Here is a 16,829-nt window from a genome sequence, read left to right on the forward strand (position 1 = left end):
GACTTGGAAATAACAAATTCTGCTGTGGGATGCTGGGTAAGGCAAAAGAAAAAACCTTAATTTGGGACACCAGTGCAGCTTCCAAAGCTCAACATACTTAAAAAATTGAAATTCGGATTCTTACTCTAAATTACCAAAAAACCCCAAACAATAGAAGTGCCTGTGTTTAGATGCTCATGTGTCTGCATTAAATATATATTGATGTGTAATGCTGAGATATTAAGTTATCGTGTAGCAAACTAGGGAGCTCTATTTTCGGCTTGGAAAAATAATGAATATACAATGTCACTTAGAGTGTTTTTCTAAATGGTTTCCTATTCTTTTAGTTTTTCCTAGTAGGCCCAAGTTGAAGGAAGGGCAGAGGAAATGCTTGTGGTTACATGTTTGAGGAAGGTTCACAAGTTCTATAAGAGGCAAAGTTTGCAGTCAGGAGGGGGATCCTTTACTACTTCAAGTGATATGAAAAAAACCCAACAGGTTGTCAGACACGTGGCTCTACAAAGTTTTTTGTTACTGGATATACAAATACTCAGTTTGCAAATCCAAGGCCTGGTAACTGCTTCGTTATCCTGCATAATTTCCACTATGGCCCCGTGTGCACCAGCAGCCAAGCTCTTGGTTGCCATCTGCTGTTCCTGCTTTTACACGTCTCCACTTTCGTTAGGTCATGACAAGGAGTCTCAAAGAACTGTTCAGAACAGCCACAGCTGCTGCTCTCACACACAGCCTGAGGTCCAGCTGGTCCTGTGGAGAGCACAGGCACAACTGGAAAAAGATCCTGCTCAGACTTCCACTTCAGCCCTGGCACCGTTACCACCCCCCTCCCATCCAGCACAGTGTTCCATATCCCAGTTATCTGCTCCGGGATCAGATCCCTGGGCTACAAGTCTCCCAGTGACTGCTACTTCCCAAGCTCAGCAGATATAAAAGCCCCAAGTTAAAACAATTAAGTTTGGAGCCCCTCTCTAGGCAAAAATTGAGGTTGTGCCTGCATCTCCACCTGTGTTTTCACTTCCACCCCTCTCTGCACCGCAGCAAGAACAGATCTGACTGGTATCCAAACACCTCCAAGTGGAAGTCTCTCATACTGAAGATTCCACGCAGAGTGCACTCCCACATTTACAGAACCACATGCCCTGCACATCTGTTGTGGCGACATTTCTTTACATTTAGCGAGTTTAATTTTTGAAGAGTTTAAAGAGATCAGATACTCCCATGTTATACATTAAATATTTTCCAAGCACGAGTCAGCTTCTTCAGGGCCTCTGACATTAAAATCACAGGGAGCATTCAGCTCTGTTCCACCAAAAAGAGGGCCAAAGAGCTTGTATATTGAATTTCCATGCTTCTGCAGGCACCTGACTTGGGGTTGCCCATTCAGTTCTTTTCAGAACCAACCCACCATCTGCACTTTCACAGTTTCAGCAGCTGCCAGGAAGCAGAAACAACAGGTATTTCTGCTCTCACATCAGTCTATGTAGGCTTCATATTAGTTGTTACCACCCTGTGCAACCACCAGAAGGCTGCAGGAACCCAAAGAGCTCCACACAGCAGGGTCTTATAGGTGAGCTGTTAGACTGGGCTTCCTGCTGGGCTGAAGTCAACTCCAAAGGGGGATCCAGCTCTCACTGACAGCTGCCATAACAAAGTCAGCCTCCAGCAAAACTCTGCTGAACTTGAAACTCGATTTTATTTTCCACTGTGTTCCTTCAAAGCAATTCAAATTAAAAGGAATCTCACTAACAGCCTCCTGTGCTGCACTGACAGTCTGGGTATTTTGAAACTGTAGAAGCCTGAAAACTTGGAATTTGGATGTCCAACTCCTTAACAGGCTTCTGCCAACCCTCAGTGTGCTTTGGACAGCCCTCACTCCGAGGCAGTGATGATGTAGGTTATTGTCCAAGATGTATTCACCACTGTAGCCACATCTGGATCTCAGTCGTTAAGGAGAAGGAAAGGCAGAAGGGATTATGAAGTTAAAAGGCTGTTAATGATCCCTAGTCCTGCCACAGCAGCACTGCCAGGTTCCCTCCCTGGCAGACAAACCCAGCATCCTTTTCATTCACTTGTTAATTAACAAACAAAAGCCTATTTGGTAGTAGAAGTGTAAATGTGAAAGCCAAAGTACTACAGGGCTCCCTTGTGTTTTCACGATTCTTTTTCATTCCTTGCCATCCAAGTCCTTTACAAATTAGTTAATTCTTTGCAAATCCTTATCCTTGCTTTACACCTGGGCACTGAACAATGATGGCACTCAGCTAAACACAGCCCTGAAGACTCACGGTAGAGCTGAGAACAAAGCCCATGTCTTCTGGCCCTCAGTCTTGTATCCTAAAGCCCTCTTTTTTCTGGACTTTTGGGATTTGCTCATTTTGAGCTTATCAAACAGTATAAACGTCATTCACTCTTCTACTCCTCTACCTGGAGGGATGTGCAGATCCAGAAGTTATGGTTCCCTCCATCGTGTGTGAGAGAGAAACCTTTGGACTCTGCCATGGGCAGTTATGGGTTTGTTTTGTTTCTGGCACACAAGTGCCTCAGAAGATTAATCCACAAATGCCAGTGTCTCATCCTAAAAGCCCCAGTGTACAAAACAGCCATTACTGTCCTGGCATGGGCCCAGCCCAGACAGCAGGGAAGGAGTGAGCAGGTTTGCCTGGTTAGAAATCCAGTACAACTCTTCACAATGTTGCAGTGACCTGTGTCCTGCACCACAGCACTGCTGGGTTTTCCAGATGACCTCCTATGTACTTATCCATTGCCGTGAGCATCCTGCAGTATATAGAGGCACCTTGAGAAGAAAAATCATTTTACTGCCAAAAAAAGAGGTGATCCTTCTAATACAACTCTGTCCAGTACAAAATTTGCCAACCTCATAGATAAACCTCACATGACTTTACAGTCTGTGCAAGATCTGCAGGTTTGGCCCTGCAACATTAAATTTGACAACAGCTTGAAAAAATACAATTGATTTATTCACAGCATCTCCTTTTAGTAGACAGTGGAGCTTTCCTCAACAGCTCACCAATTACTGCAGAAGGTAGTAGTAAATGGCATTAAAATTTCAATCTGTGTAGTTGACTGTGCATTTGCCTTAGCACAGGCTGCTTACTCTTTACTCTTGGGGTAATTCTGTTTTATTTCACAGCAATGTTCTCTGCATTATAATTTTTGGCACCCATAGTAAACAGTTGTTTGCTGTAGGATTTCGCTACAGGACTTCACACATATTTCAGTAGAAAGGTGTAAATACTGAAAAAGCCAGGAACAAATCCTTAGTAACTGACTCTTAGGTTCAGTTTGGTAACAAATAAAGGGATGAGGACTAAAGGGACAATTCTACTGAATCTGGAAAACATTGTGAATACCAAAAGATATAACACACCCTGCAATATAACACACTCTGCTGTTACACCAAAACTGGAAACTGGGCAACAATGACAGTGATTTGGCAGGCAAGGAAGCAGTTTCTTAGTCAGAATAATGTAGCAAGGTAGATAAACTTAAACAGAGCTTCCAATCCTGGATCTTATATTGGGAGTTTTTACTTCATAAAGTAAGAGCACACAAAAAATGCCCATGCTCCACATAGGAACACACTGGTTTTGGTGAGGATGTGCACATATTTAGCCCCTTTTTTATTAACTTCATGCAAAATGCAGGCATTGCAGGAATGGCTACAGCTTCTTTTAAAATGTGGTCAAAGAATGCATGACTGCTTGCCAGTCATATATTGGGCAGTCAAAAGGTTGCCCTGCAACAAATCTCGAAGCGTGTAAAAGGAAGCAAAAGAGAACAGTAAAAACAAAAGCATCAGCTCCAAAATAGCATCCTCCAGCTGCTGCTTTGGAGAACCCCCTGGCCTTGTTACACTTGTGCACTTTGGAGGTTAAAGATGATGATAATCAGCGAGTGTTAGAGGCTTTACTATTACTGCTCTAAATACTCTACAAACACAACACACCTGTCAGCTCACACAGCACGTGGCAACAACTTTCAAATATTAACCATAAAAAGGAAAGCATTGTTTTTCCAAGAGTGGTTTTGTCTGCCATCAGAGCAGAAAGGTGGCTTTTCATTTGTCCATAATAACTCATATTTTGGCCATGAAAACTGGAATCACATCCATTGCTAAAGAGTCATTACTGTTACTAACATTGTCCCAGTGCTATCAGTGGCAATTCTCTGGAACATTTTGTGGGTTTGGAGCAGATTCTGATGGGATAACATATAGCATCATTGTTTGAAATCCTAAAAGAGTGTTATTTACCTGATAATTTGGCAGCATCCACAGCTCTGTTTTGCAGTGCCATTTGCAAAAGCTTGATGGTGTTATGCCATCAGGGCAGCTGGTGTTGTGCCCGAAGGCAGCTTATTACAAATACCTGCAATGAATTGCTTAGAATCCATCTGGCAAGGCAAAGGTAACTACAGAGGTGCTACAGGAAACAGATTTTATTACCACATAGATACAGTCCATCTCTGTAGAGTAAGCCTCTGGATGAAAACTAGTCCTCCGGTACAAAGCACCTACTAATCCAAAAAAAGCTTACTAAATTCCAAAGCCTTAGATTACAACAGACTAAATATTACACACATCCTTGCCCTTCCCGCTGATTCCTAGGCTCAGGATACAGTTATGCTCATCCAGCTGACAGTTACTGGAACTACAGGGCCACAGTTTTGTTTTGCCTTGCAGATTTTAAATTGGGCTACACCACAGCACTGTTAAATGAAGCTGCAACAGTGCAACTTAACCCAAAAACATTAGCACCAGAATGACTGAGCCATCACTGTCTCTAACAGGACTGTAAGTGCATTTGTAAGGAAAAAAATTCCAGGGATGCAGAATGTTGGCTCCAGCACAGCTGTTCTAATCAGCTCATCCAGACACTGGTGAGTAGGGAAAACTAGGATTTTACCTGCAGGACCTGCTGGATATTTGCAGAAGTTACTTGTAAGGAGCTCCATTCCTCAGCCAACAGAGAGCAAAGGAAGCCTTGCTGCTGCTGCTGACAAGAGCCAGGACTTTGGCAGGTATCATTAAGTTCACTCAGGCATAAGGTGACAGGAAAAAACCCTGTCATTAGTTGACATTTTCTGTAGTAATTTTCAAGCAGAAGGTGAAAACTGTTCTGCTTGTGCAGCAGTCAGTCAGCCAGTCCCATGTGTTCTGTAAGGCCACTATTTAACAAGCCCATTTAAAGCCTCTTATCAATCCAGTTGAGTTGTGACCTCAGCCCTGAACTTCACTTCAGCATCACAATTAATGGAAACTAACAGTGCCTTTCCACCTGGAAGCTTTTGTTTTTGCAGCAAACTGCCTGCACCTGTACTTGTCCCATTAAGGAAGCTGGCTACACCCCAGGCTGCTTCCACTCTGAAAACTCCAGTATTTCTGACTGGCTCTTTCTTAATGCAAGCAGCAGCTTGAAATCAGCATGATAAATCCACAAAAAGGGGACTGCCAGTTTTCCTGGGCACTTGAACATCTTGCATTCCTCATGCATCTAAGAGCTCTAATACCCCAAGGCATACAAAGCACTACAGCACCAGGAACAACCCCCCAGCCAGTTGGTGGATGGCTCTCTGCCATGCTACTCCCATGCTTGCACAGTGCATTAACATGAGAACCCAGAAAATCACATATGCTAATGTCTACTGAAAAGACTTTTCAGGACCTGAGCTTAATGAGCAAATGGAATCCTGCAGCATCACTGTGGGGAAAACAGTTGCAGAGCACAAGCGATGAAGGAAGACCTTGCGTGCTCTGTCAGAATGAAAGAACACAAGTGGATGGCAAAGGAAGGAATATGGCCAGAAAACCAGCTGTGGTAATTCCTCCTGTCCACCTCAGCTTCAACAGCAAAACCAGGGCAATCAGTGCATGACCTGTGACCCTCTGATGACCCACGGCTCCAGGAAAGCAGTCCCAACCTATTTTGTGATATTTGAGCTGCTGTTCAGCTCTCAAGCACCAAGCAGCATAGATGGTACAAGCAGGGTGACTTCAGGGGCCATACATGTTACTTCTGTAACCACTGCACAGGCACAGAGGCTGTGTTGGCAGATGGAAGGTTTGCCTTTGGGGAGAAACAGGTCAGACATCAGAAAGTAAAAATGCAGAAACAGCTGCGTCTTCCCTGCCCAGCAGGCTGGTACTTTGCTCAAACATCCCCTCAGTAAGTGAAGGCTCAGCTCTGGAGAGCAATTCCCTGCATGTTATGAAACACAAGCTCACCCAGCAGGCTCAGGAGTGCAGCAAGGTCTCTGACCCTACAAGCCTCTGACAAGGGACAGGCCCTGTAGTGAGAAGCAAAAGGCTTGGGATAAACACAGCTTGGGACACACCTCCCGGGGTTTGTCACTGTTGCAAGAGTGCAATTTTCTGAGGGCTCCTTTTCTACATTGTTAATTAAATACTGAAGAAGAACATTGAAATAGTCATATTTTCAGGCAGTTAGTCTGGTTACAGGTACTCACTCAGACTGCACTGGCTCTTTTCATCCCAGTAGAAAACTTCTGTTTGTCTCTCTCCTGAAACCAACATCCTCCCCCTCAGATTCCACATTATTTAGAATCATAGAATAATTTGGGTTGGAAGGGACCTTTAAAGGTCACCTAGTCCAACCCACCCCTGCAATGAGCAGGGGCATCTTCAACTAGACTGGAGCCCAGTCCAACTTGACTCTGAATGCTTCCTGGGATGGGGCATCCACCACCATTCTGGGAAACCAGTTCTGGTGTTTCAACACCATCACTGTAAAAAATTTCTTCCTTAGATCTAGTCTGGATCTACCTCTTCTGGTTTAAAAACATTGCTCCTTGTCCTATTAAAACAGTAGTTACCACCTTAAGGGACTCAAAGGCCACATTAAGGTCCCTCCAAGAGCCTTCTCTTCTCCATGCTAAACAACCCCCACTTAAACCAATTCCAGCTAAGGGATAGTGAATAAAAGGGGAAAAGGAGTGATGAAAGCAGAAAAATGACCAAAGATAGCAGGCAGGAGCTAGCACAGGTGATCTCTGATACCAGGTTCAACTTAATAATTGAGATCAGCAACAAACCCAGAGCATTTCGTTGGTGTGGCTAATAGTCAGCCACTGTGTGCAGTAACAATTTTTTAAGTATACAGAAATCATCAACCATCAATTCCTACATAGGCCACAAAACCTTTTATATCTGAGGTGTTTGCATAGCATTAGATGCAATAAATCCACCTCTAAACAAGTTGATGGTATGCATTTAGATATATATATATAAATTCAGAAGCTATAAGGGATCAAAGTTGGGGGTTTTAAGTTAAAAACACTATAAAACCTGAGAGATTATAACAGAGGGCATTTTACTAAAGGTATATAAAAGGAAATTGGTTGAGATTGCAGGTGAAGAAAGGTGAGAACACATAAGCCATCCTTCTCACAGTAGAAGGCTGTGAACTTTTTAAAGAACTGCTGGGAGTCCTCAGTGGAGGATATGGTACAGTGGACATACCTTGAGTTTTCAGAGGAAGGGAAGGCAACAGCATAGGCCACTTCATCAAAGCTGATGTGACAACTTGTTTTATCCAAAGAGAAGTCCATGCAGTGCTTTTCCATTTATCTCACTGAATCCATCCTCCTAACCCAAAGAAATGAGCCAGTAATAATAAATAGCCTGTTTAGAGAAGTTCCATAGGTTGTATACAGTACAATTACCAAAAGATTTAGTAGAGTCTCTTTGTGTACTGGGCTACCTCCTTTAAAGACAATAAAGTTATAAAATATTTAGTGGAAAAAGAAGGTGGCTAAAACACTTAAGGTGAAGGCAATGAGTCATTCAACACTATACTGACAGCTTGCCTAAAAACAGCAGCAGGTGATCTTCTCCAAATAACCCCAGTCAGGTGGCAACTGTGCCAGATGCAGAAGTGTGGTGTGTTATGCTGATAAATCAGGAATGGCTCCATACCAGCCAGTATAGTCTGTTGGGAGATGGGACAAGAGCAGAGCTGCATCCTGTGGCCAGCTGAAGCAGACAGGAACCTCAATATGGAGACAAAACAGTATTAAGAAGATTAACACCCTTTTTTTTTTCTATACAGGACTTCAGCCTGGATAGAAAATATCCAGAGACTCTATAAGGTAAATAGATAGAAGACAGAGGTATAAGATAGAGATATAAAATAGACTACAGTGCTTGCAGAGGGCACATAAGATCTTGCCCCTTCCTTCTACACAAATCTTCCCACATGCAAGTCCCGAAACAAATGACACTCTACACTTTGCTGAACCCTTTAGCTTTAAAAGATGAATTCCATGGACCCTCTAATGCTCCTCTAGGGTATCTTTATTGCTATTGCTACTTCACAACAGGTTGCTTTAGGTTTCTTTAAAAAATCCCATCAGATGCTAAAGCCAAATTCTCTGTTCCTCTCCTGCTGCTCCCAGAAAGCTTTTTGGAGCTCTGTTTTAAAGAGATCAGATGTGTGGGCCTTGGAGAGGAAAAGGGTTGACAGTAGGCAATAAACTTTCTCCCTTGACAGAGAAAATTACCCTCTGCTGGGGCTTTAATTTATGATATGTCTTTCACTAGCAGGTTTTATGGCACAAAGTTGTATCCAGCTTTTCCCACTTGTATCCAGCTTTTCCCACACAGCTATTCCCACCTACTGCACTTATTAACCAGAAAGCCTTCTACATGTTATCTAGCAGCAAGAAGTAAGCAGTTGTGTTTTGCACACTGTGTTCCTTCAGCTTGCACTTTCCTTTCCTCTCTTCCAACATTATCACTTTGTGTTCCCTCTCCTTACGTGCTCTCCCTCTTCACAAAGCTCTTTAAACAGCTGCAAAGGGGGAGGGACCACTCTGCTCACGAAAACTCCACTTTGCAGAACGCTTCTGTCAGGTCCTACTGTCTGTCTCTTTTCCGGGCATTTAATACCTCCAAGATTCAGGTTTGCTTTTCCATCTCTTCCTTGTGCATCCCTGACAACAGAGCCTATTGCCTGCTGGCTTGACTGAGGGACAGTAATCCACCTCTCCCTGTTACTGCCATGAGGAAAATGTACACCCTCTTTCTCTTTGTAGTGGGCTCCCTTTGTTTTAACGGTAAGTGACCTTTTCTTTCGGGTACAGTTTCAGAGCAGCAATAGCTTTGGGGGCCAGGAGGCAGGACTGGGATAAAAGCTCACAGACAATTCATAACTATCACCTCAGGAGGTTTTGCAGACTTTGAGAGGATGCATAAAACTGATTATTCTAGTGTTGTTTTGGGCTTGTTTGGTATCTGCAAATGCACTGCGATGGATAAGGACAGACAGTTAAGTTGGATGTAAAATGACAGAACTGTAGGAGATGACAATAATAATCACTAAATGTTATCCCTTTAGATGCTCTCAGGATCATCTGTGATAGGAAAAGCAGATATTGTGCTGAGGGTGAAAAAAATGAGCCATGAACCATAAATAAGGCAGCTCTCATCCCTGTACAATTATTTGCTCAAGTTCCTATATGTCGCGAACTTCATACCTCCTAATTATTTTTATTAGCACGTAAATAGCTTAAATTAAGTTGTAATATATAAATACATGCTAAAAAAAGCAAACATACATTTTCTTCAGTCTATCAGGATTTCTTCCATGTGTTTTAGCCAACATGAACAGCCTGACAGCAGCAGGAAATAGTGCATTTACCATGGGAGCTTCTTCCCGTGGAGAGACTCCAGTGAAGTGTTCTCAGAGAAAGTGGCTGAAATCAAACTGAGACAAAGATCACACATTTCCCATTATTACCTATTCATCCCAGAGTTATTTTTTTTCCTTCAATCACTGAAAGGTAACTTTATAAAACATCTGCTTTCTAACAAATGAAGAGTGAGGACCCACTTTAGATTCTTAGTTTATAAAAGCCTTTAGTATTTCCTTTTTTTTTTTTTTTTTGCATTAATTAAAAAATTAAAAGTCTTTAAACTACAGTAAATTCACTGGTACTTCCACTGGAACAATAAGCATTCCAATTTAGCAGCTGTTGTTCTAAGAGGTCATGAAAACCTTTCTGCTCAAGAGTACGCGGAAAAGAAACAACATCACAAAGTAATTTTAGAGAAGATAATGGAACTGTGTCATTGCTGCTTCTTGCTTGCTCTTTACTGATTACAGAAGGGAATTTGGTATGTCACTATTGTCCACAGAAGTTATTTGTGATAGAGTAAAGAACTAAAATGACAACACATGCTACAAAATTATTTTTAAACAAATGCTATTTCAACATTTATAACAATAAGTGAAGTCAGAGAAACACAGGAAACATCCCTTGTGTTAAATTTTAAATTTAGTGATAACAGTGGACTTGCCTGTGTTTCTGTATTTGCTTCTTTTCTGTGGAAATCACACCAGCAAATTTGTCATTACACTGAAAACAAATAACATAACACAGGGTGACGAGTTACTTCACTTTATGCATTTAAATTAGACCATGTAAAAGGGAAAGGGTTCTGTGTCTCCTGCTGTGAGACTGGAAGCATCCTGATGTAATTTTTTTTTAATGGTCATGCTCCCACAGAGAAACCAAACTTACTGAAGAATGTTACTGCAAGTTATGTGGCAACTGCTGTCCTCGTCACAGAGCAGATGTGTGGTGTGTTCAGTGAAGCTGAAATCATTTCCCCAGCTCAGGATCCACCCCAATGTGTTCTCTCTATTACTGCTTTCAGTACACAAAAATACTCCAGCCCCAGATCAGGACTCCTTCCTCACTGCTGTTACAATCCTTTGTCTAAAAGCATCAGTCTTCCCTCTGCAGCATCTGCGGTGATCACTGTTATTTGGGAAAAAAAACCCCGAGTTTGGAGAGAAACTGCACTTTTATTTGTTCCAACTCTGAGAGGAGAAAGAGGAGTTTCTAATGCCTGGCTACTGCCATGAAAGGCACAGAAAGATGAACCTGAATGCCTGGGAATTTTGTTTTCATTAGGTGCCATCTGGTTAATATGTAGATTGTGAATGGAAAATAGATTATAAAACTTATAAAAGAGCCACTTCTTTTTATTTACATTTTCCTTTCCCTTGACTTTGGCAAGCTCTGAGGCAGGGCACGGCTGACATCTAGTGGTGTGTGACACAGGCAGCTGAGGGAGGGGAAGAGGAGCCCCTTTGACCTTTACTTCCGATTGTTATATTATAAAGATTGGCATGGGATGCCATTTTACAAAGAATTATTCATTACAGGAATTCCTTCACTAAGAACAGATAATAATTTCTTAAAGGGATTCACTGTTGAACAAATAATTTTTTAGAATTGTGTCTTGTCATTATTCTGCATCAAGTTTATTAACAGAGTCAGTACCTCGAAATCTGAGCTGCTCTCGTCAGACATCCAGACCAGACGACCCTGGTTTGATTTGCAGACCAGAAAACTGGGATTGCTAAAAGCAGGTTTCAGAGAAAAAACCTAATTACAAATCCAGAATTAGCTTTCTGCAAATATTCTGCAATTTCTACTGCTTCCTCTCTGTTTAGCAAATACTCTCTAGGCTAGAATATTTATGGACAAAGGCAGAAAAACAGTGAAAATATATTTAACAATTCAAACAAGAACTCAGTCTTTGCTAACAGCATTCAGTGACCAAATGACAATTTATTTTTAGCCATCTGCTTATGTCACTTCCCTATGCAACAGTGGGAAAGTTTGTTAAAAAAACCCAACAAACAGAACCAACATAAAACCCCACCAAACCACATGACATAATAACCAATATTCTCTCTTTAGCTACCACAAGATTTCTAATCTATCCTTATAAACACACAATGCGGCCCCCTTTTTTTTACAATATCAAATTTAGCTCTTCCTTGAATGCAATACACAAGAAAAATCCAGAATCTGGAGCTTAGCAAGAATCAGCATAGCTCTAGTTTGATAAGCCTTTGATTAGGCAGCTTACATTGAGAATAACTGTAATATTAAACTATCACACAGCACAAGGGCTTTTGCAACGACTTGCAGGGAGGCCCAAAGCAAGTGTGAATCAAAAAACAAACTGGGCCAACCAACACAGATGCATTCATCCAAATTTGTCTTCCCAAACGGCCTGGGAAGTACTTGGGAAGCCTATTTTGAAGAACAGTGTTATGGTTAAGTATATGTGACAAAATTTGGGCTACCAGTGCTGTAGCATATGCTGGTCTTAAAGGATTTGAATCAGGCCTGGTGTTTCATCTCAGCCTTTCCACAGAGCTTGAGTAAAAGCTGTTCTTAGATGTGAAAGCTCTGTTCGAGAATGTTTCCTTTTACATCTCTCCACTCTCTTACTGGATCAGAAACAAGAAGTTCTTGGGGTATTTTTTTAACCTGAGTTGGATTCAGAAGAACCGAGTTTCAAGAGACTTGCTCACCCTAACAACTTCCAGCCCAGTCCACATGGAAACTAGGCACCTTCTAGAAGTGCACACAAACTTAGACTGCTTGTCTGATCCTGGCCTTTGGATATCTGCCTGTCTCTGGATCTCATAGATATGCTCCAACTTAAAAAAAACCAGAACAAATTAATGTACCGCAAATTTAAAATACTTGCATGGTTTTTACTGTTGGAATTGCTCTGGGGAATAATGAAGCAAGAATGCTGTAGGGACACTACTCTCATCTTTGCAATATCTACAGCTGAATTAGGTGACCCTTCCTATGGAAGAATCATTGTATCCATTGGATTAGAACCTGCTTTCAGTAACACCTGTGTCCCTCACCATCACAGAACTCGACACACAGCACAGTCTCTCTGGGTCAGTTCTGGTGGCAGGATGCTACCAGGACCTCAGCCAGCAGTATTGCCATGTGGTCTATAGTGGTTTGAAAAGTCCACTAGAATGGCTTTAAAAAGCACATTCAAGAACATGAGAACAGATTCAGCTCCCTCTGGGCTTGTGCCAGAAGCTGTTCTCCTCCATGGAGAATGTTCAGGATTGTTTGACAGTAACCTGTAGATACTATATTTTGTAATCATTAAACTCCAGCTTTGGCAATCTAAGATTTATGGTATTTGTGCTAGTCCACAAATCAGGTTTTGCTTTCACACAAACTAAGGCTTACATACTGCCTTGAGTTTTCAAATTCTGAAACAGAATCATCAGTAGCTACCAAAGAGTCTTCAGTCATTAAAAAATCTTTAAGTATCCTTCAGCTTATCCTCTGGTTTTCCACGTTTAAATCAGTCTTTTAATTTCTACCTGTACCTGCAACTTTGTCTCCTACAGCACTAAAGAGAGAAGTCACAGCTGGACCCCCTGCCTTTGGATCATAGAATAATTCTTCTGCTATTAAGAGGGTGGTGTCTATTTCTAAGCGTAATCCCAAAAGAATATATCAATTTGAGCTTCACATTTTACTGTGAAAAAACCCGAAGGGTTCCAGTTGATCTGCTTTGATCTGTGCTCTGTGAAAGACAATCAGCTTCAGCAGAACAGATATTGGTGCAAGCACCACATCCTTCTGCTCTCATAAGCCTACAGTTTCTGGAAAGTCAAAAGCCCTCATTATTCCATGAAGATGATCTGATGCACAGGGATTCTGTGATCCCTCTATCATGTCACTTTGGTCTCCCTTCTACAATCCTGTTGATGCTTTACAGGAAGCACAGCAGCAGACGCTGAAGAAAAGCTGATGAACCACCTCCTGAGTCCTGACAGGTACAACAAGTTAATTCGACCGGCTGTCAACTCCTCCCAGCTGGTGTCCATAGAACTGCAGGTTTCCCTGGCACAGCTCATCAGTGTGGTAAGTTCAAATTAGGCTATGTCTTTTAATTCATTACTACCTGCACAGCACTCTAATAGTCATATTGGTGTTGCAGTGTCCCAGTTCTTTTCTCATTTGTACAATACTACTTAATAGGCACAGCCCACACATGCAACTTACTGGTTTTCTACCTCATAATGCAGCTGCTACAGGGAGATCAATCTATGCCTAAGCAATCAAGGACAGTGGCCAGATCTTCATCCTATAAAACTGCATTGGTCTAAAATTCAAAATCATTCCACTGGTTTCAGTACAGCTCCAGTAAGTTACCCCAGGTCAGGATCCATCCTGGACTGTGCCCACAATGCTAAACCATCTTCTACTGCTTCTTTCAAAGAAGAGGTTCAATGGTTTGAAAACAAGCTACAAAGCCAGATCAAAATCTCACACATATAAGCAAAGAACAGTGGAATGTTGTAAAGAAAAAGGCATATTAGTTCTGGCTGGAATAGCTTAACATGGTTAAAACAATCCTCATCTATGCAACTGCTCATATTCAATAAAAATTACTTCAATGGGTCTGAAAGACATTTTCACCCACAAGGTTAGCATGTTCTTCCAAGGTACAAACACATCATTGCCAGGCTAGGTTAGCATTTACTGCACTGGAACAAGAGCCAGCACAGAAGTGGGAATCATTTCCTGAATCAGGGCTCCTATCTGTGCTGCTCTCTCCCTGGGTGACAAAGATACAGATGGCTGCCTCCCTGCCAGAATCTGTGCAAGAGCTACTGCCTGCACTGCTGCAAACTTTGAGAGACCTCAAGGATTTAGAATCTGAAATTCAACAAGAAATGAGAGAGACACAGATGGAACAAAAGGGAAACTGTACAACAGCTGAGGTTTCATACACACATGCAGGCTGGATATTACATATATATATATATAATATCTAGCCTGTGTGTATATATATACACACAGGCTGGATATTAGATAGATAGATAGATAGATAGATAGATAGATAGATAGACAGATAGATAGATAGACAGATAGATAGACAGACAGATGAAAATACATTTTATATACATATATGTATATATGTATATAAAATATTCAGCCTCTGTGTGTGTACAGATATATATATACACAGGATATAATGCCATGTATACCAGGTGACTCTGGTGCGAGTGCTCCCTCTCTCCTGGAGAATTCCACCTGGACACAGACACACCTCCCTACACACTGCACTACCACCACTGGCACATTGTCCTCAAGATTTCGGATTCTAGGCATAAAAAACAAGATGTCCCAGAGGCCCCAGTGATCAACAGCCTAAACAGAGCAGATGAATGGGCAGGGATTGAGAACAGCACAGCTCAGTCCCTATCCCTCTGTATCCTCACACTTCAAGCAGAACACATTTTGTAGGCTCTAACGATCCCAAGCATCTTCAGGATCAGAGAATTAACTTGTTTTCCTGCAGAAATCCTTCTGACAAATCTGCTGTAGAGAGATTTCTCTTCTGGATTGCTCTGCAGAGAGACAGCAGTTCCAGGACAGAGCCTGCCAGCTGAGAGCTCACATGGCAAACCTTACATCAACCTCACACCACCTCGTGGAGGCCCTCCCAGTGGCCAAATGTACTTTCTGTTCTGTAAATCAAAGGTGGAGAAGTGGGGTGGGGGGAGGAAATCAGCTGGGTAGGGTGGTGGTGATTGTTCCCAAATCACTCCTGCCATAACTGTTCTTGCTAAAAGGCATTTGGAGCTCTACACTTGTGGGGTTACTATTGATCATCATCATGTGTATGAGACTGGCCATCCTACCTGCAGAGAAATGCCTGCCTTGAAATCCACTGAGCAAAGTCATGCTGCACAGTTGGAGACATGCTCAAAACCCCACTGAATAAATCTTGTTGCTGCAATCAAGTGAAATATTTTAGAGGCCAACTTTTGTCTCCGTTTTTCCCTGCAGAATGAACGGGAGCAGATCATGACTACAAATGTCTGGCTGAACCAGGTAACCAAACCCACAGAGATGTGCCCTTGCAAACCACAAATGCTTTCACTCCATCAAATGGTTGTTTTGTTAGGGCTGGTCTGGAAACTCCCATCACTGCTCTCCAATTCTTCTCGTAGGAGTGGATTGATTATCGTCTGGCTTGGAAGCCCTCGGACTATGAAGGGATAAAGATGCTGAGAATACCTGCCAAACACATCTGGTTGCCAGACATTGTGCTTTACAATAAGTAAGTACAACTTCTGTAGTTTGTGCAGACAATGATCAAAATTTTGACCAAGAAACAAGCACCAGAAACAATGAAGTAGGTCTGATAAAATTATAGAACTGAATTTTGTAACTGATAGTATCAGCTGTGTCTGACCGGGGCACTGGCCTCAAAGATAATTTTAGTAGCTGACAATTTTGGTTTGCTTTGGTTTAAGTCTCTAGCAAAGCCTTGAAGTGGATGATATAAATTTTTTGGGGGAGAAAATAATCAAAATTTATACTTTCATGATACTTTGAAAACCGATGAATTCACAAACAGATGATGATTTATGAACATACACAGATGGGAAACCCAGGAAGTTTATATATATCTGAGTTAAGTCCTTGGAATCCTACAACAAATCAGATTTGATGAATACTTAAAACTAGTGTATTAGTAACAAAATAATTCAGCCAGTGGATTAGGATATACTGGCTGCTCAAAGCTTGTTCTGGTGAATTGTGCCCGTGCCCTTTGCTTCTTTCTGCTACTCCTCAAGTGATACCATTTAGTGATTTGTAAGAATAGCAGGAAACAGTTCTAAAAGGTTTCTTAAATGTAGGCGAACAAGCCTCACCATATTGGATTTTTACAGCAGTACAAAGCTTCAAATTGAAGTTTTATATAAAGCCCTTGTAATTCACTGCTGCTGGAGCAGAGTTTCATTGGCATCAGTGAGTCCTAAGGCAAACACAAAGCACAGCCCTGGGCCCACAGCTCTGTCCATGCACAGCACTGCACAGGGCTCTGAGGCAGCACCAGTAGCTGAGATGGGGCAGTCAGCACAAAAACCAACACATTCTCAACCCAGGAGTGTGCCCAGCACACTGTCTGACAGGACAGTAAAGCTAAC

The 16,829-nt window shown here is 42.0% G+C and overlaps 1 protein-coding gene and 2 long non-coding RNA genes across 3 annotated transcripts in view; 1 reads left to right on the top strand and 2 right to left on the bottom strand.

Annotated features, from left to right (window-relative positions):
• Window positions 1-9,716, bottom strand: LOC116792824. Its single transcript, XR_004359274.1, has 3 exons — window positions 9,592-9,716; window positions 7,496-7,621; window positions 1-32 (listed from the first exon to the last, which is right to left on the bottom strand). It is a non-coding gene; the product is annotated as an uncharacterized LOC116792824 (long non-coding RNA).
• The window catches only part of CHRNB4 (cholinergic receptor nicotinic beta 4 subunit), a 12,738-nt gene continuing 4,746 nt past the window's right edge, over window positions 8,838-16,829 (top strand). The window contains exons 1-4 of the mRNA XM_032700194.1: window positions 8,838-9,090; window positions 13,601-13,746; window positions 15,682-15,726; window positions 15,846-15,955. Coding sequence (XP_032556085.1) covers window positions 9,036-9,090; window positions 13,601-13,746; window positions 15,682-15,726; window positions 15,846-15,955 — 356 coding nt within the window. The 5' untranslated portion in view covers window positions 8,838-9,035. The remainder of the gene's footprint in view (window positions 9,091-13,600; window positions 13,747-15,681; window positions 15,727-15,845; window positions 15,956-16,829) is intronic.
• The window catches only part of LOC116792825, a 15,755-nt gene continuing 10,269 nt past the window's right edge, over window positions 11,344-16,829 (bottom strand). The window contains exon 3 of the long non-coding RNA XR_004359275.1: window positions 11,344-11,404. This is a non-coding gene — a long non-coding RNA (uncharacterized LOC116792825). The remainder of the gene's footprint in view (window positions 11,405-16,829) is intronic.

Source organism: Chiroxiphia lanceolata, chromosome 12 (genome assembly GCF_009829145.1).
Source record: "Chiroxiphia lanceolata isolate bChiLan1 chromosome 12, bChiLan1.pri, whole genome shotgun sequence".
NCBI classification, from domain to species: domain Eukaryota; kingdom Metazoa; phylum Chordata; class Aves; order Passeriformes; family Pipridae; genus Chiroxiphia; species Chiroxiphia lanceolata.